The sequence below is a fragment of the Labrus mixtus genome, chromosome 11 (genome assembly GCF_963584025.1).
Source record: "Labrus mixtus chromosome 11, fLabMix1.1, whole genome shotgun sequence".
Taxonomy (NCBI): Eukaryota; Metazoa; Chordata; class Actinopteri; order Labriformes; family Labridae; genus Labrus; species Labrus mixtus.
The window spans coordinates 22686965-22707298 of record NC_083622.1 but is presented as its reverse complement, the minus strand read 5'-3'; the positions used below and the strand labels follow the sequence as shown (position 1 = coordinate 22707298).

Here is a 20334-nt window from a genome sequence, read left to right as displayed (position 1 = left end):
CTCACTGTGATTATATTTTCTCTTATCTACTGCTACGTCTGCGTCCGTCATATTTTCTAGTTTGAATTGTATTAAATCACTGAATTGTATCCACTCCTAAACTCACCTACACACATCATTGGCTGGGGGAAATACACCAGCTCCCCGTCCAGAAACATCCCGTGTCAACCAAAACAAACCAAAACATCAAAATACAGAGGCCCATTCTGTGAGTGATGATTGAGCAGCATTACTTTATAAAAGTATGTTATAATAGATAAGTCTTATAATATATGTCTATATTTTATTTTTGAAGAAAAGCTACTGACTCTATCTTCAATATCATAAAGTTGTCAAACAATAAATATTATTTAAATGCTCTTTACCTCAGCTTTTTTTAAATCACTCTGAAAATACTTTTCAATAAATAATAATATTGATACTACGTACACCTTTTGGTGGGTAAGGGTACACTTGCATTATTTTTGTACTAACACTCACACCACCTGTCCACTCTGCAGAGATGGAGTTTGACCTGGACAAAGCCCTGGAGGACGTCCCTGTGCATGTTGAGGACTCTTTATCTCGAACTCCCGCTACTCCCCCTACTCCATCTCAAATCCTGTCAAAACTGGAGCAACGTACACCGGGGGGGATGGTGGAGCTGCCGTCTGAGGAGGAAAAGAAGCTGCAGCACTTCACCAAGCTACGACCCCGACGGAACAAGAAAATGCATTCTAGCAAAGTACCTGTGAGTACCTTCAAGTTCAAGACATGATCTGCGCTATGGGGAAATCCTCTCTACTTCCAATGTAAGGTTAAACAGAAAAGATTAAGAACAAGTGACATTTGTGTTCTTCAACTTTGCCCCTTAGCAAATCAACAGTACTCCATCTCAGGATGGGGAGCAGAACGGCCTCATGGGAAGGGTTGATGAAGGTGTTGATGAGTTCTTCTCTACTAAAGTCACAAAGATGGATTCTAAGTAAGGACTTGACATTATTTACATTTTTTTATCATACAGAACTTTCCAGTATTTCCATTTCCAGTAGAATAATACTGCTGTGTACTTGTTCCTAATGTTTGCTTAAGTTTCATGTTTTGCACTTTTGTCTCTCCTTCATCTCGTTGCGTTTCCTCTCAGGCGTTCCCTGAAGAGTTCAGAATCTCAGGATGGAGAGAAGAAGAAGAGTAAAGGAGGATTCCTCAACCTCATTAAACGTTCCTCCAAATCAGATAAAGCAGATAAGTCTGAGAAAAACCCGCCGCCCTCTTCATCTTCTGTAACCTCAACGCCAGCTCCTACAATCCCTGAAGAGCCCTCCTCACCAAAGATGGCAGTAAGGAGCCCAGCACCGGAGCCAAAATCCAGGTAAACATCTCAACAAAAATATTGATATCTTTTTGTTTAGGAACAATACTTTACCTTTTAGCTATGTAAGCTTAGTGTACCAGGTACCACTGAGTCTCTAATAAGTCCTGTCTCTGCTGCAGGGACGCCTCCAGCCGCTCGCAGCACACAGACTACAGCAGCAGCTCTGATCGCTCAGAGGAGCTGAGGACTCCAGACTCCATTGACGAGCCTTGGGAGAGCTCAGACGGTCGGGGCAGTCCTCAGGGAGGTCGACGGTATCCAGGGTTACAGATGATGGGAAGTGGTCTGCTAGCAGAGATGAAGGCCAAGCAGGAGAGGCGAGCTCACAAGGTGAGGAAGGTTTCAAAAGTGAGCTCTGGGGTTCCAAGAAAGAAGGGACAGATGAGAGACGGTTAGATTTGACAAATGTCTCGAAAAGACAGGATTGAGAAACATTAAGTACACAATATTCTGAACCTGCAACTTTAATTAAAGATTCTAATTCACAGCATTTATTCTAGACATGTAAAAAAGTCAATAATAATAATAACTTTATTTATATACCAGCATTTAAAACAGATGTTTACAAAATGCTTTAAGAGACAAAGCAAAAGCAGGAACTCTGGGAATTATAAAATAAACATCAACAATCAGGCCAAACAGAGAGAAGTCTAGAAATTCATACAAAAGGGAAAGAACAACATGCAAACACAAAAGGTCAACAACAATCAACGCAAATAAAATGAATTATGGTGATGAAACAGGCAGGTGGTGAAAGTCAAATTCATCTTCAAATCGACTTCCTGCTTCTTCTGAAGCCTGTAATCATAGAACATGTTATAAGGTCAGCATATAGATGCAGTGCTAGAGTTGTCATAAGGTCCAGATCAGGTCAGTAGGAGGGCCGTGAGTTGAGATTGTTCAATCATTTACGAAGTACTCCTCTTTTGTCTTGATAAAGACAAATCAAACATGGCATAAAATGAGTCTTAAACAAGAGTAAACAACGCTAAACATTGAATTTCAATCTAAAATTGTTTCACAACAAGGTAAAATAAAGTAAAGCTTAGTTATTTTATTCTTTGTTAGATTGAACCTTCAGTTTTGAAGAGTAGACGTTGACTTGCTGATCTATAGAAATTGACTTTTAGTTACATTAAGTATCCAAATACTTTTTTATGGTAGGGTTGTGAGAGATGTTTGTTTTTCCAGGTTTTTGACTTTGTTTTGGCCAGAAGGCACTTTTGATATTCATTTTACGCTTGTCAAGGCTGTGATGTTTAACAATTAAAAGTATTGCTCTCTCTCTCTCCCTCTCTCTCTCTCTCTCTCACTCACACACACACAGGGATGCTTAGATAAGGAGGCTTGTATATATCTTTAGGCTAGTCGTTCCGCCTGTCAGCATTTTGACAGAAAAAAAATATATATTTTTTTTCTTCCAGACATCAACAATGTGTGAAAATGGTTCTTAGGTTGGAGAAGGATGGAGGGAAGTGCTAACAGGAGGGATGAAAGCATGAACAAAAATTGGATTGAAAGAAGGCTGATTCCCAAATTCTGTCATGACTCACAGCAGGATAGAAATGTGGTCGGAATATTTCACCTACATTGATTTCCTGAATTTACCCAGAAGCCTTTAACTTCAGCTCAGTTCATACACTTATACACAATACTCAAACTAGGCTTGTTAATTTTTTCTAAATCCACTTGCATCACCACTTTCCCTCAAAGAAGAGTTTTATTTTTATTTTGACTTTATTTTGAGTCAAAAGTAAGAGAACAAAAGAAGGAATAACAGTTTGTTTTATGAACTGTATATTATACTGTATAGTATAATTTAGTGTTGGCAGCTGTAAGTGTGTGTTCACATGGTGTCCCTGTCTAGTTACTGCTCTGCAAACTGTTGGTGTGTAGGCCTGTGTCTGTGTGTTCACATGCACTAAGAGGTTTATAGTGTTGGAAGCATTAGGGGTTTTTTCTGACCTTGTATCAGTGTCACTAAAGCTTCTTCTGCCATCTGCTTATTCTGGCTGGCTTCCAGCTGTGTGTGCGTGTGCGAGTGAGTGAGTGAGTGAGTGTGTGTGTGTGTGTATTTGTGAGTCTGTGTGCATGTGTTTTTTTGTGTGAAGGTAAAATGGTCAGCTACTCAAAAGACAGGTCAGGACTAACAGAGCATGGTTGTGTAATCTTTATCTTTAGCATAATGTAAGATTGTAACTCAAGGGTGCCCCCTTCTGTTCAACTTTAGCTCTGTAGTGTTACATGTACATTAAGTCTGACAGAATTGCACTTCTCCATTCAGTTTAGATAAGAGCTTAAAACTAAAATGTGCTTAATGTAATGGGAGAATTATATTTTTAAAGGATTTTAGTCTTTAGTTACGGTATTAGTTGGTATCGAGATGTAAAACTGGAGGAATAATTGTTGGTTTTAATTTTCTGGCTTAATCCTTACGTGATTTTACATGTTGTCCTTGTGTTTCTTCCAGTCTTCCAGCCCGGACAGGCCTGACAGCAATGCAACAGGTAAGCAATGGTTTGATAAATGCAAAAAGAAATTTGAGAGGGGCAGCAAAAAACCTGTTTTATAAAGCTAACTGTTGCTGATTAATGCAGACCTGTTTCTGGCTATAAGGATCTATACTTGTGGTCCATTATACTGTATAAGAACTGGGTTCATACAGAACATACCGTAAAAGCCATTGTCTGCATGCACAGTTTTAAAATAGATTGTGCATCTTTTTTTTTGTATATGTAAGCAGCCAAATCGCAGCCAACGGTTTCAGAGAGCAGGTCTTCTGGTGCCCCAGTTAATAAATCAGAACCTCGGACTGGTTCTCCGGAGAATACCCCATCTCGTGTCGAAGCCAAGCCAGAGCCGGCCCCTCGTCTCAGGGCTACATCCTCCTCCAGTTCCCCTGGAGGACCAGTGAGTCCCAAACCACCGGTGCCACAGGGGGCAAAGCCTGCACTGGCTGCACGACCCACAATCCCACAGAAACCGAGGAGCGCCAGCAGCAGCAGCACCAGGAGCCTGGGTACAGTTTGAGCATTCAGACCCACAATTAAATGAATATTTGTAGCTGTTTGACACACAGAACATATATGTTGAGTTTTTACATTGTCTTTTTGGTTGTTTTCACAGATGAGGGTCCAGAACCACCCAGCAGTGGCAGCGTGTCTCCTAAAGCCTCAGCTCTTCCTTCAACTCTGAAGAGGATTCAGTCAGAGAAAGAGAAAGACGGACAGACCGGTCTACAGCCAGCAAACAAAACCACTCAGGACGGTAGGTCACAAAATCTGTCTGTTGAGGAATAGACTTTTCTATTTCTCCTGTAAACACTGTTAGACGACAGGTTGTCTGACAGGTGTAGTCTACCCCAGAGTTCACTCTACGTTTTCATTGTTCCCATGGACTGTCTGTCTACACCTACAGTATGACAGACTGATAGATTCAGGTCACAGTTCTTTCATCCCTTTCATCTTCCATATATTATGTAACAGTCAGGCAGCTTTGAGCATTTTTTCCTCACGTTTTCCCTCCTCTCTCTCTTATGTTTTATGTATCCTCCCTTCCTTTTTCCCTGTATGTTATTAGTGTCACCCTTTGGGGACTGTCAAGCATTTGCACTTCTGATACATTTTCATGATCTCAGGCAAATTTAGTTTTAAATATGCTACTTGTTTGTTGGGGGATGGAAGTTTAAAATAATTAGTGCTGCTCAGGGGCTCAGATCCTGTTCACCCTCTGAGTCACTGAAGATTTCTTACATTGAAGACAATTTCCAAAAGTGAAAAAGACATTTGGGAGAATTTGTGGAGAGATTGCCACTAAAGTTTTGATGTATTAAAAATCGAGAAATATGGTTTTATTTTGCTACACTGTCTGATTTCAAACTGGGTGTAAGTTCTTATTTGTAGATAAGTCAACCGTCTTATTTACAGCCACATGTAACAAAAAATAAATCCAAAGATATTTTTATAATAATCATCATACTGTATCCTGTTTCATGTCTTTCTCCCCCTGTGATGCTTCCCGTCTCTTTGCTCTTCTGATTTTCTTCTCTCTCTCTCTTTTATTGTTTTAGTGAGGGCGGGCTCTGTGTCAGACTCTCTGCAGCGACCTAGCCCTCTCCGGACCAACTCTGAGGATCACAGCTCTTTCAAGACCAAGGACCAATCTCCCAACCGGGACAAGGACAAGACAGCGCGCAAAAAATCCTCAGACTCTGGAGAGGAGGCGGACAAAGAGTTTATTTTAATATGAGTGAGACAAAATGGTTGATAAGCCTCACCTTTATGAAATCAAACGTGGGGGGAATATGATCATCATATTTTCATCTATATCAGAGGTTGGATCTTTCAGACCTCAAATTATGAATCACACTTGGTTTGCAGGAAGATCTGCTGGAGTATCAGGTAATACAACACTTCATACTGAAATTAATAAGGTTGTCAATTATATGGTTTCTTTATTTTACCGTTGGAGAAATATCCTCAAATCATTTTTCAGTTATAAAATGTCACCAAGTAAAACAAAACTAAGAGCTTCCTTCTCATTTAAAGCCTCTTCACTTGTTCTGTTCCTTTTCTCTGCTGTCAGGTGAAAACATCTCGCCTCTTAAGTAATAATCTTTACAGGATTTAATTAAATGGGCTTTGGGTTTGTTAAGCATTGTTTTTTTTTTACTTTTAAAAAAAGACATGATGCTTTCAGGACACAGAACACTTTCTGTTCAAATGGCACAGAGTGGTAGTCTGTGATAATCTTGCGTCTCGTTCATTACTTCAGTTGCTTGTTTCACAGGGACCAAACGCACATCACACTAAAACCAGGATCACTACTGTACTTGAACTCAAGCCAGAGAAGGACCCAGTGACATTCTTTTCCTCCAATGTATTTATGTAGATTTTCTATTTCAGTGCGTGCAAGTTACTTTTTCTGGATTCCAGAGGTGACTGAATCATTATGCAATTCATCTTTTGTTTTCAGGATAACACAGGTCCAGCTGAGACTCTCAGCCTGCCATACATCACAAATACACATTTGATGTAGCTTACCTGACAGTGAAACCACAGGTCACTCAGAGGAGACCGGCTGACTGAAAACTGAATTTATAGACTTCTCAAACAGCCTGACTGGACTCAAGTTTGTCCCTGTGTGAGGGAGTTGGAGTGACCATATGAAGTGTTGCTTTAGGAGGACTGTAGTGCACTTTTACTTTACTGATAACCAATGAATAAGGCTTCAGCACTGTTAACTAACACTGTTCTCTGTGTTTATACTTTGATCTCATGAAACCTTTAAACTGCAGAAGACTTTTTCACGCTGCTTCAGGGGGAAAGGGAGTACGTGTCTGTCATTACAGAGTGAAATACAGAGTGACACTGTAAATATAAATGTTACAGCTTCATTTCTAGATAGTGCTTCTTTCAATACACTTTGTCCCAATGATTTGCATCAGTCATACACACTCTGTACTGCTTGTAGAGACAGATGGATCCTCCAACATGTTATATTGCCCTGGTGTGCTTATTGTTCAGTGAAGGCAAATAACTAACTTAGCAAGAGGAATATCATGGATGATCTGGAAGGTCTTTTACTTCCTGTTTCAGGGTCTGATTTGATTTAGAATTAGACAGAAACCTCTCCAGTCTTTGAGTAAAAGCATGGAACTGAGGGAACTCCTTCAAATACTCTTCTCCTCAGGCTGCAGACTTGACCTTCAGGGCTTTCAAGTTCAATTAACTTTACTTCCATTCTGTGCAAGACAAGACATTTCTCAGAAAAAAAAACTGGTTGCAATCATATTGGCATGGTAAAAAACTAATGGGAATGCAGCGCCTGAAGGGAAAGTGAATGGTATTAGCTTTGTTCTGTCTGTAGCATTTTCAGGTCCTGAATTGTACCCAACAACAACAACAACAACACAGGTCTCAGGCTGTCCTCTTATATTGGTTTTTCAGAGCAAGAAATGCCCTTTTCACACATTCGCAAAGTCAGCAAAGAGAATCTCAATTTTTTTTATTTTAAACTAAAAATCAAATCATTGATAGATATGGCTTGAAGAAAAAAATCACAAAAAAATCACAAATCTCAACGTAAAGTTAACGCCTTAAAGTGTTGATGGTTGTCTTTGACATAAAAACATGCAGTTTTAGTTTGAAAGTAGATTCAAACAGAGGTAAAGCATTTGTTTTAGAAATACTGAATAAAGAAAGTCAATTCATTGTATTTTTTTAGTGATGAATAGCATCAACATCAAAGTCATAACTATGACTGGAAACTGTTTTGAAATTTTCCTGAAAGAAGGAAATACATATAAATCCTTCACAGCAGTCTAACAATCTTAGGAAACCAAAGCATAAAGCAAAGTATTTCTAACGCTTTAATAAAAACAACTCTGCAGACCTACAGATTGTTATACATTTTTTTCATCCATGCCAACATCCTGCATGATGTCGTTAACACCCATCAAACTATTAGTTTAAGATATCATCCTCAGTGGAAGGACGTCTTTGTAATTGATGTCTGTATTAAACTGTCCTTAACATTAACCTAAAATCTGCTCTTCATGCGCTGTGTGAAAGGGGCACACCTTGTGTTTAACTGTACTGTACAAGTCTAATTCAAGTCAGGACCAAAGGTCTCACTGGTGCACCTTTTCTATGGTGTCTATGGATGTCTTTTTATAGGATTATAAAAAACATGACTTCCTTACTTCTTTGTCACTAATAGGGGAATGGGAATAACACTTTTTCTGCTGTAAGTCTCTGATGTCAACAACTACATATGTTTACTGTGCCACACCCAAAACTCAGACATCGCTTATATTTTGAAAGATGTTGCAGGACACAGAAATAAACACTCCTAATAGGTGTTATTTTCTGTGGACAGTTTATTTTTTTCCTGAAAATAATCGAGTAAGGACAGGTGTCAGAAGCCGCTGACAGTCTTTCTGTCATGTTTAAAAAGACTGATGATGATTTCCTGTGCTAGCCTGAAAATTAGCACCCTTCTTCTCTCTTGTAATGGTGCAGGGAGCTGAGAAAGTGAAAAAAAAAAAAGAAGAGTCCAGACTCCTGAGGCTTTGTGTGACTGCATGATGTAAGGTGTACTGTATGTATATATGTGTTTTCATACACGTAGGAGTGTGCGTGTGTATATATGTATGTGTAATATACACACATGTAACATTCACACTGTGATTCAACACGCCTATGTGAAAGCATCAGATCCTTTATTGTTTTGGTACTAAGTACACTACTTTACTAAGGGTTTGTTGATAACTTATTTGGAATAAAAAACAGCGACCGTCTCAGTTTTTCCTGTTTTTTCTCTCACATGTACATTGTGTTCATAAATGTAGAAATTAATTATTTGTATGTATTAATTTGTTATGACATGTAATCGATTAAATGTTACTTTCATCATGATTCACGAAGAGGAATAATGCAAAACAACCACTGTTTTTCCCATGAGCCGGAAAGAAGCAAAAATACAATGGACATGTTGCTTATAATTTGTTTCATTGCCACGATTAAACAATATGTTTCTGCTGGTGTCAAACATTTCTTTGTGCAGATATCAAAATTGATTAAAATAATTTTACAGGCTTCAAAACGTGTGCATTGTTTCTTTGTGTAACTACTCTGAAAGATTTATTTGCAGTGTATCCACACAGCCACTTGATGGCAGAAACATTTCTACAGTTCGCTCTGTCCTTCACACAGAGGAGGTGTGGTTTAAGTCAGAGTAACATACGTCTGTCAACCAAGGAGGCAACTGAACAGGGTTACACAGTTTGTCCACTCAGTCTTGTGTTGAAGTTAACAGCTGTCTTTTCTGTTCCTTTATAAAATGGAAAGTGCTTTTGATAACCTGGATGCTGCTGGTTTTCTGGAAATCTGGCAACACTTTGATGCAGATGGTGAGGAGAGTAAATTTGTATATGCTTTTTTTCTTTTATCTCTTTAAGTACCTGCCTAAAGAGATAAATAAAAAAGTGTATTATCATCCTTTTGTTTTTGAAATGTAAAGGATGTTTTTTGGACTGAGCATGTGAGTCCTTGTTATAGGAAGTTTAAGTTCTTATGTGAAATATGTTTGAAGACTGTTTTTTTTCTACCCAGAGTTAAAGCTATTTGAAGAATAGTCTCACGATTCTAAATGTGTGTCATGTCTGAAAGGATCTTGATGCAGAGGAGAAACTGCGTAACAATCAGCAAAAACATTCAAACTGAAAATATGGAGATAAAAGAGTAGAGATGGAGCTGAAACGCATCTCATCTTAAATTCTGCCTCATTCTTATTTTTGTGTAAAATTGTCTTTGGTTCCTTCACTAACAAGAAGGCTTGTACTGCTTGTTTTTCATTTGACAGATAATGGCTACATTGAGGGCAAAGAGTTAGATGAGTTTTTCCGTCACATGATGAAGAAACTGGAGCCACAGGTAAATTACTTTGTTTAGAAAAAATCATCCGGAAAGTGTGATGACAGCTGGTTGAATACGTTGCATGTCAGGGTCAGCTGAACTGCCACAAAGCGAGCAGACTGCACCATCATTATCTGATTTTACAAATGCATATTATACTGATCCACATGACAATTTTTATTAAAGTTTACTTCATAATTAACTGTATATTATGTATTAGACACGGTTTATCAGAAAGGCAATGATTCATTTTGAAATGTGCATCCTTACATACAATTTTAAATCAGTTTCTAGAAAAGTACATTTGACATCACTTTATCTCTGCTGTGTGGTCATCAGAACATCGATCCAGGATGGGTGTGGTTACTGTTAAGGGTGTAAGACACAACACAATCAAGAAGCTCTGGACACTGTCAAACAAGATCCCTCAACTTGAATTTACTCTTTAATTTTCTCCCTGAAGCAACAGGAAATGGAAAAACTGAAAAATATAACTGATAAGTCCATTTCCTGTGTGTGTGCGTGCATTTGTGCATATGAGTGTGTGTTGCTGTGGGTATGTGTGTGTGTGATCTCCCTGCATTTGTGCTAATGGAGTTGTTCGAAAACAAACAGACCTTGACCACATGTCACTCTCTGTCTGTCTAATGTTTACTCTCCATCACTTATGCCCCAAGGATAAGCCCTTGTTTGTGTTTTTCTCTGCACAGAATACAGCACAGACTAGTTATCTTAATCTATCCACTCAGCTGTAGAAGAAATGTGAAATAAACCTCATGGTGCTTTTATACTCTTGATTCTATATTCACTGGTAACATATGAGATCTTCTATTATCACTGCATTTTTATAAATCTGCATGTGATAAACTGCAAGTTAATCTACAAAATATAGGATTATTCATGCAGTGTGCCATTATTTTATTGCTTTACATTGTAAAGCTCCTGTGAGGAGCTTTCTTTGCATGTAAAGTTTTGTCAAGTGTGATCTTTTATTTCTATGCTGATTGTATCCTGTACAAGAGTAAGAATTTAAAAAAAGAAAAGAAACAAACTCATCTTACTTTCTTGTAACAGTCAAATGTATCACTCATTTAGAATCTTTGTAAAGGAAAATGTCTTCAAGAATGTTTCTGCAGTGTGCTGTTGCTCACTTCCTTTTCCCCCCCCCCCCGGTGGTGGGGGGATCCAAATGCATGAACGCTTAATGTCAATACTGTAAAAACTTCTGCTTAGCAACAGGAGAGAGCTTGCGCCACATGTGGTGTATTGCAGGAGAGTGATGAAGATGAATACATTTGCCTCGGTCTATGAGTGCTGGTCAGGCACCTTGTAGTCTGAAGACTGTGTGCTCAACAGGTTTCTATAGATACAGTTCAATGATCGAGGGTTTCCAAAGAGACACTGGTAGAAAAGCTTCTAAATTTGTTTCACAATGAAAAAAAAAGAAGCTTGTTTATACAGGAAGAGAAAATGTTATCCTTGTCTCAGATAACTGTACATCATGTTCTTTGCTTTGTGCGTGAGAAAGACTTAAAGTGAATAATTACTTAAAGTGAGCTTCATTATTAACAAGACTCAGCTTGGGTTTCAAAAGGCAAAACCTGAATTAAAAAAAATCCAGGAGTAAAGAAGTATCCATGGTGACGGCTTAAAATAAATGTGACTCAGCCAGAACAGTATTTGTCCTTCAATAACAAGAGTTCAAGATTTAGGGACATGCTTTCGTCATGATTTAAAGGAACCATTGTAATGCGGATGCTCTAGCTTTTTTCTCATATTTTTTATACTTTTTTTTTTTTTTTTACATTTCATTTTGCTCTATCAAAGAGTGCTAACATGGTGACGTTTTATACAAGTAGTAAATGTGCCTTAGGGGTAAGAAAATGTTGCATTTTAATGTCCTGTGTCTTTGCAGGAGAAAGTTACTGAGGAGAGAGTTCAGAGACTGAAACAGAGGTTTATGTCGGCCTATGATGTCATCGCTGATGGGAGACTACAGATCCAGGAGGTACTGCATGGTTCATGTGTCTAAATTCCTTCTCAGTGACTTCACATTCATTTAATTGATACTGAATAGGCTGCTGTATTGTGATTAAAGTTGACAAACTAATGTAACTCTTTCCTTTTTTTTCATTTACATTTAAGGATTTTTCTCTCCTCCATCTGTTCTCTCTCTCTCTCATTCTCTACTCATTCTTCCTCAACTATCCCTCCCTCTCTTTCCACTGCATCTCCTCTTCATCTTTTATTTATCTCCTGTATGCATGATGATGACACAGCTTGTTCAGCATTCAACGAGAATGAAACTAATGTCCAGGATTACTAGAGTGAAAAAATATATCTTAATGGAAAATAATCTAATGCACTTTTGAGATTGTACCAACAATACATCATAAATTGCTTGTAATTACTTATGGTTAATTTTAAAATTGCTCTGCGATTGAATAAATCAATCCAATCAATTCAAACTTGATTGATAAAGTCACAGATTACAGTTTTTTTTCCAAGAAATGTAACACTGAAGCTTGATTACATCGAGCTCTTGATTTTTTTCTCTGCCAAGAGCTCCCATTAAAACTCCACTCTGTGTAAGTGACGCTGCTCATGGTACACCATCAGCCTTTCTTCAGAACAGTTCATTCTATAAAGGAAATTGTAAACATGCATTAGGCCAATCCCATATTAATGTATTGAACTCAGACCTCAAACACACTGGGTTTCATACAGCTGGAAAAATCAATACATGCTGCCTTCAATGGCCCGTTGAAGACTGAGATTTACTGTCGCTGATGCAGGAACAGTAGGATCAAACCTCTTAGCACAGAAGATTCTTTTAAAGTTACACAACCCTGACAATGGATTTAACTGTATTTTTTTTCACATTTAAGCTATCTTTTCTTTTAACTTCTTACGGAGGTAGTTTTATCCTCTGAGGGCCACCTAACTCCACCCCGCCACACACACACACACACACACACACACACACACACACACACACACACACACACACACACACACACACACACACACACACACAAAATAAACATTGCTGTCAAAAGTCAATATCAATTTGAATTGCTTTCACTGATATAATCCCAACAGAACAGGCTACACACACTTGCCAAAATACTTCAGTATAAACTATTCAGTAAGTGTGTTATCATGATTTTAGTAAATATGTGCAGATAACATTTTTACAATCCCAGAGAAGACAAAACCTTGTGCCCCCTAAGACCCTCTGGTTGTGAACCAGTGACTTACAGAATGTAGCTAATAGAAGACACTTGGACTAGTCCTTTTTGTTAAATAGTAGAAACATTTATTGAACTCAGCATCAGACAGATCTGAACTGGGACTGCTACTGCACAGTGCCAACAGAAAGAATCTAGGCTCACGTGATCACATTTGCCAAAGATGTTTTTACGAAGCACTTTTTAATGTTACCCCTGATTCTAGTTCTCTGTGTAATGCTGCATCCTCTCTGCAAATTGCAGAGGAAGGAAGTTCCTGGCCCCAAAGCTGACATATCCTGTGTGATATCTTGATAAGTTCTGTTACTTCTCTAGTTTAGTGTCAGAAAACTGTGTTTGCTAGTTATCAGAAAAGAAAAATGTGCTTCCTCTTTTGAAGGAGGTTCTCTTCTGACTTGCTTGCTTTATGTAAACAGTCTTTTTGAGGAAAATCTTCTTTTTAGTTTGTGTTTTGTTGCATACCAAATCATGTCTAAACTAAATATCGCTTGGGTTTGGCACTTTCGTGTGACAAGAGAAGTATTTTGCAGATATCCAACTCTTGCAAACAGAGATAGTTTTGCAGAATAAACTATGATTTAGAAAAACTCCAAGCAACAGATTAACAATATAAAACTAACACTTTTGTGAACATAGCAGAAAATACACAAATTGGCCGTCTTGGTTTTTGTGTGCAGTTTTGTGGCTTTGTTTCTCAACATCTTGCTCGTCTTAGGTTGGCATCACAGTTGCCGCATTGCATTTGAACTGACTGTGAGCCGTTCTGCAGCTTTCTGATCCTGCTGCAGTATCATCTTGTATTTTAATTAAATTGATGTTGGGGGTCGGTTTAATCTGCTAATGCACGGCTGGTACTATAAAAGAAGGACAGACAGGACAAGTGCAACATGCAACTGGAGTTAAGCCAGGAGGAGCTGCGGTAGAATATAAATCACACATTCTCTCTGTCTGACCTGCATGCAGGGAGCTTCAGTTTGTTTTAAGATAACTATGGATGCAAGATTTCTGCTATGGATGCAATTCTCTTTTAACATAAAGATGTAAACAAATTGATTAAGAAAGCCAGACCAGACCAAAAAGGGGCCAAAGTGTTTCAAAGTTGGTATGATGGAAAGCCAAATAGCATGCCAATCACTTACTGCTGCTCTGTTTTGTTTTCCAGTTGGCCAATATGATCCTCCCTGCGGATGAGAACTTCCTGTTAATTTTCCGCAGAGAAACTCCTCTGGACAACAGCGTAGACTTCATTAAGGTAAAGTCAAAGAAGATACCAAGCAATAATTGTAGGCATAAAGACAACCACATCCATTCAGTAAGGAATATCTCAACAACATATTGTCAAGGAAAGGCTGTCAGAATTGTAAAGATTTTAAAGTATTGTGCATATTATTATTTTTGACATTTCAACCGTGAATATCCATTCTCAATATGTCACGTGCTATTAAACCAAAGCCAATCAAATATCATAACTTTCTGTAGTAACACTTATTAAGGTGTCTTTTAAGGAAGCCAAACTTCAACTTACTCTAATCCACCATTGATCTTGCACACTGCATGTAAGCATTAGTTTATTTGCTCTTCACTTCACCTTGCTGTAGATCTGGAAGAACTACGATGTTGACTGCAGCGGCTACATCTCTGCTCAGGAACTCAAGGTGAGGTCAACAATAAAAAAACAAAAAAAACAGATGTTTATCCATCGTCATAACAGAACCCAGTACTTCTCTTTTCTGTTCAAGGAAATATCGTCAGTGTGGGCAGAGAATGAATGTAACCCTCAGTCTCCGTCATTATTTCGCACACTGAGATGCTTGTCCTCTTTAAGCCTCATGTCATGTTTTTCTTCAGAGAAAAGATTCTTGGTAGATTCTGTCAGATACCTTAAATGATTTTAGTGAGGTTCCTTGTATTTGAAAGGTTTGTTGGGTGATTGTTTGTTGAACTTTTTCCTCAGGCTTTCCTGAAAGACTTGTTCCAGCAGCATCAGAAGGAAGTGCCTTCTGACAAGCTGGAGGAGTACACAGACACAATGGTTGGTATACCATTTACCCTGAAATCCACAGTCCTTACTAAAAGCCCTTACGTGTTATGTAGAAAAGTATCTTGAGCTGTTTATAAATGTGTGCAGGGAATGTGTTGCATAAACTGTACAGTATGTGGTTGAGCTGGTTTTAACAGTCTTGTCCTGCAATTTTCAGGTTTCAAGTGCAATAGCTGTTTTTAAAGTACTTTTTATAAAATGTTTCACAAATAAAAACTGCTGAATGAAAAAATATATTGGCAGCTTCAATAAAGTATTTCATAAAACACTGCGCATGAAAATATTATATATAAGGACTTATATGGACTTAAATAAATACTGTTTTCTTTGTTTTTTGTTCTCTGCTGCACTTAAAGGCAGAAGGGTCACAGTAGGCAGCTTGTACATGTGTACATGAGTCACTGCTGTCTTAGACAACCTGTTTCTACTCATTTGTAGATTTTGATTTAGATGAGATATGAAGTTTGATCAAATAATGAGTTGGCCCAGGAGTCGCAGAAGCTGCTAGAAGGAAATAACAAGGACAGAAAGAAATGTCATAGTCTGAATTTATTGAAATGCTCCTCTAAAATCTTTTTTTTTTTTCTTGCAGATGAAAATCTTTGACAAAAACAAGGATGGCTGTTTGGATTTGAATGACTTGGCCAGGTACTTTCCCAAGGATCAGGATAAATATCTATTCCTTACAGAGCAAAGTAAAATAGACTGTCACTCATGCTTGTAACTTTATTACAAATAAGTAGCTCCGACCTAACATGTTGAAACACCAGAGCATAGAACATTAGTTGTGTGTAGATGGAAATACTTCACAACTCATCATCAGCTGAAGCCTCAGGACACACAAGAAAGCATGACTGCACACTCACTGCCCCATTGGCTGAAAGTGTTTTGTATTCAAGACAAGAGCAACAATTTAAGAATTCCACAAGTTTTTTTTCTAATATACAGTATGTCTTTCTTTTTCTAATAAGGATCTTGGCTTTGGAGGAAAATTTCTTGCTCCAGTTCCAGATGGATGTAAGTATTTTCATTAATAGCATGTTTAAAAAAAAGATAATCGATGATAAAACAATCCAGTTAGTTATCTTTTGTTATTTGCTCCAGCTTCAGTCCTCTAAACTCGGTGTTAAACAACTTGTTTTTTTACGCAGGCGTGCAGTAAAGAGGAGAGATGGAGAGACTTTGACAAGATCTTCACCCATTATGATGTTGTAAGTACAATAAAACACTGGGTGGGTCTGCTGTTTCTTAATCACATCACATGAAATCTCATCATGGGCATGTCCTGCAGGAAACTATGAGATAATATGCACTGTATCCTGAATTTAATTGTGTTTTTATCAAATATTTAACACAGCAGACTTCTGATCAAAAGGGTTTCGGGTTTCACTGTTTAGATGGTCTGACCAAAATTCTGCCTTGAGGAGGAGGCCAACAAAAAATTATCCTCAGAGAAAAAGCCCACAAGTGCATTCCAGAGGTTGTGATGGTAGCTTTTCAAGATGAGATGTGACGCTTAATCTGGTGTCATTTGATTATTTACATGATCTACGTGGCCAGTCAACATGTTTTGTGAATTCATTTCCATACATACATTTTTGAGGGGGAACCAGTAAGTTGCCTTGAAATTAACTTGAGTTTACAAGCAACCATTGCAGAACGACTTCATAATAAAAGCATTCTGTACAAAAAAGGGAATGTATCCCCAGCTTTAACGCTTTAACTTTGAAATGCACACAGGAAGAGTGACTGTAATGAAGATACTAAAACTAAACTCAGTTGGGACACTAGTCTGTTGCTTTTCACTGGATTCACTCAGGTGTGTCGGCCAGAACACCACTTCAGGCCTTATTCCAGAATATGAATAACAAGAGTGCAGAATTGGTTGAATGGCTGTTTACTTCTTCTCTTGTAGTGAAACAAAATACAGGCATCTCAGTGGCCATTCAATATGACAGAGTATTGGGTCTTGTTGTGGTTTTTCTTTTCATTCACGCACAACCAACTTATGAAGTGATTACTCTGCACATTGATGGCTCATCTGTCATCGACTGATGCACACTGCTCATTACAACATGATGTAATTCGCTATATGACCAGCAGGTGACACCTCTCCTCTAATTGAACACAATATCATCACATTAAACTGAACAGGACTCAAACACTATTTTAACATAAAGCAAAAACCTTAACATGTAACTTTGGGGCCTTTTCTACAGTGACCATGCTTTATTTATCATGCCTGTGACATACTGTACCAATGTAGGCATTAATATTATGTTCATTTCAGAAAAGCAGATTCGAACCAATTGCTACTGCTGCAACAAGTCCTATAGCCTCTGTACACAGGGGGCACTCTTAAACTGCTGAGCTAAACTGGTACGCTAGAGGTGTATATCTGATATCTTCAGTGCATGCCTGGATTCACTATGCCTTAGTATATGCCCGGTCAACTAAAGACTAATGAGTGACTGAAGTATGTGAGTGTCAATTAGATGAATCAATCCTCATTCATACTATATTTTTCTTTCTGTCTTTTTCTTTCCTGATCAGAGTAAGACGGGAGCGCTGGAGGGTCCTGAGGTTGACGGCTTGGTCAAAGACATGATGGGGCTGGCCAGGGTAGGACAAAATAGCATTTAGTATTTTACTAACAAATATGTAAAATTGTGTTGATGAAAAGGTATTTGTAATATGTACCAAATATTGATTTTTATTCATAATTGAGATGCAAATATTTGTCCCAAACCGCAATACTTTCAAAGGTACTTGCCAAAATCATCATTAATGTAATCAGCAGAAAATCTACCATTGTGGTGTATTAACATATGACAAGGGTTAGTTTCTATTGCTGAAATAACTAGCCGATATGCTTAATCAGTCATCGTTTTAGTGCAAAAAAAAAAGTATTCTGGAATGTAGGTTATAATCTATAAAGCATTTTGGTCAGTTTTGAAGCACTCTGATATCAGCTTAGGTTTTATTTCACTTCTCCTACATGAACTTTGGACTGATGGTCAAACAATTCTGCTTTCCAGCCCAACATCACGGGTCCCGAGCTTGACAAGCTGCGAGCTATTCTGCTGCGTCACTGTGATGTCAACAAGGACGGAAAGATCCAGAGAAATGAGCTGGCTCTGTGTCTGGGAGTCAAATCTAAAGTTTAGTTAAACAGTTGTTTTGTATTTATGACACTGCATTATGAAACAATGACAATGACTAGTTGTAATGTTGAAATGGTAGACTTTCATATAATCTGTTAAGGTCATTTCAGGTCATAGCTCAATGTTATTTGATCCTTAATATGATTGAAACATAATTTGACAGTGTGTGATGGAAAGTGCATTTTGAATGACAGTTTTTCCTGCATGTTGAACTCTGAAAGACTCAAATGAAATGTTACTGTGTTTTTGGTTTAGTTGGCTGCCTGTGCTGTAGGTTTGTGGCATATTTGTCAGTTTGTTAGTTAGTAGTCATGTGAGTTAAGATTAAGAAAACTAAATGTTTGGAATTGCACAACAGTTTTTGTGTTACTTTGCTGCTGAAGTTTTTGATAGCTATTTCTGACATTATCCAATTGGATGTTTCCCTGCAAAGTATGCTGATCGCATGATGTTATAAATGTGATATAATGGGTTGTAGAGGGAAATAAAACTATGATATGCAATGAGTACGTTTACTTTTTTCTTTTTTTTGGGATATTTCACAAATTTAAACTCACTTGTTTGGGTAAGTTCAGTTTGATCTGAAATAACAAAAATATACACAAAACAGAAGTGATGTTACTTACTAATACATACTTTCTAATGGAACTCATAATTTATCATTTAATATCTGACATCTGACATCTAAGTAAACCTTGAATATGAACCCGGTAACATAATTCCAGAAGCGTTGCTAAAATGTACAATTCATTACTATAAGCATAGAAACTACAATACTGAGTAACTTAGTTAACCAATTAATATTTAAAGATAAAAAAAATAAAGTAGTCCAAAAATAAGTAGAGCAAGCAAAGATTTAAATTACATTCAAGTTGCTCATTCAATTTTATTAATTTTTTTGATGCAACATTCATAAAATATCCACTTCAAACATGTAGAAAATGTTTTAAGATACTTTTGTTTTACCAGCAGTGAGGAGGGGTGTTCTTTGTATGGGACACTGAGAGTAATATCATTTTGCAAAGATTAATCAAAATTAACATTTCATGAAGCCAAATAACGCTCCTCTATTGTAAGACCACAGAGGAGCACGGCTTAGGACTTATTATTTGGTTGTCATTTTCCAGGCCACTGTGACCCCTCTCCTCTAAGAAGCAACAAGCTGACAGGGCGAGTCTTTGTTTATCATGTTGAAGTCAGAGAAAAAGAACAAACAGGGTTAAGTAGATGGAAACCATCTCAGCCACTAAAAGGGAGCTAATGCTTCGTATGTAAAAGCTTTGCTCCGCCTCAGCCTGATTGTCTTTGAAGTCTCCACAAAGCTGTAATGTTTACTTTGATACTGTCTTTATTTGTCTGTCTGCCTGTTTGTCTGTGTGTTCATTCAGAAAACTGCACACATACTACTACTTTGCACAGTGTTCAGTTAATAGGTTCTGTTACATGCAAGTACGTTTTAATGTGTAAATTATGCTGTGGGGCTTGTGGTTGTGTGTATTTGTGTGGGAAGAGCAGATGCTACACAGCTGCTGCAGAACAAACACTTCTCAATTTATGCTGAAAGCTTTTCTCCCAGCTGTATCACAGGACCCATTTACTGGATATGTAACAATTATTGCAGTTATAACAGTTCAATCAATATTTAACAACAATGGTTTTCAGATGATGACATGTTCATTTCTCGAGATCCAGAGAAAACAACTTATATTAACTTTTTAAAACAGGATCACCAATTGTTGTTATCCCAAATTAACGGGGGGGGGGGGGGGGGGGGGGGGGGGGGGGGTTATGTCTTTTTTCTACTTTTTCGAAAGGGGGGGGGGTGTTTTGTCTTTTACATTTATCTATGTCTTTTATTTAAATTTAAATTGAAATAAAAGACATAGATAACCATGTAAAAAAAACAACATGCCTTCTGATGCCAAAAAACTGGCATGCATACCTCTGTCGAATAAAATGAAAAAACAACATACATACCCTTGTCCAAAAAATTTAAAAGAAACGTTAAACATAACTATGTTGAAGAAAATGAAAAAAAACCGCAAACTTACCTGTCGAAAAAAACGGAAAAAAAAAATGACATCCATACCCCTGTTGAAAAAGAAAA

The 20334-nt window shown here is 37.8% G+C and overlaps 2 protein-coding genes across 3 annotated transcripts in view; both read left to right on the top strand.

The window, feature by feature from the left end:
• LOC132984233 (F-actin-uncapping protein LRRC16A-like) overlaps positions 1 to 6007 on the top strand; it is a 66297-nt gene extending 60290 nt beyond the window's left edge. Inside the window, exons 31-38 of one of the 2 annotated variants that reach the window (XM_061050977.1) lie at positions 501 to 730; positions 855 to 964; positions 1124 to 1351; positions 1474 to 1684; positions 3825 to 3861; positions 4098 to 4373; positions 4481 to 4621; positions 5424 to 6007. In XM_061050977.1, the coding sequence (XP_060906960.1) occupies positions 501 to 730; positions 855 to 964; positions 1124 to 1351; positions 1474 to 1684; positions 3825 to 3861; positions 4098 to 4373; positions 4481 to 4621; positions 5424 to 5602 (1412 nt within the window). In that variant the 3' untranslated portion in view covers positions 5603 to 6007. Of the gene's footprint in view, positions 1 to 500; positions 731 to 854; positions 965 to 1123; positions 1352 to 1473; positions 1685 to 3824; positions 3862 to 4094; positions 4374 to 4480; positions 4622 to 5423 lie in introns of both variants that reach the window. The other variant, XM_061050976.1, reaches the window with a different exon arrangement.
• A 3100-nt stretch (positions 6008 to 9107) lies between these two features.
• LOC132984237 (secretagogin-like) lies at positions 9108 to 18733 on the top strand. The gene is made up of 11 exons (XM_061050980.1): positions 9108 to 9266; positions 9719 to 9789; positions 11687 to 11779; positions 14185 to 14274; positions 14621 to 14677; positions 14977 to 15054; positions 15656 to 15711; positions 16035 to 16080; positions 16215 to 16274; positions 17617 to 17685; positions 18102 to 18733. The coding sequence occupies exons 1-11, from the start codon at positions 9197 to 9199 to the stop codon at positions 18228 to 18230; spliced, it is 819 nt and encodes a 272-aa protein (XP_060906963.1). The 5' UTR covers positions 9108 to 9196; the 3' UTR covers positions 18231 to 18733.
• The last annotated feature ends 1601 nt before the right edge of the window (positions 18734 to 20334 follow it).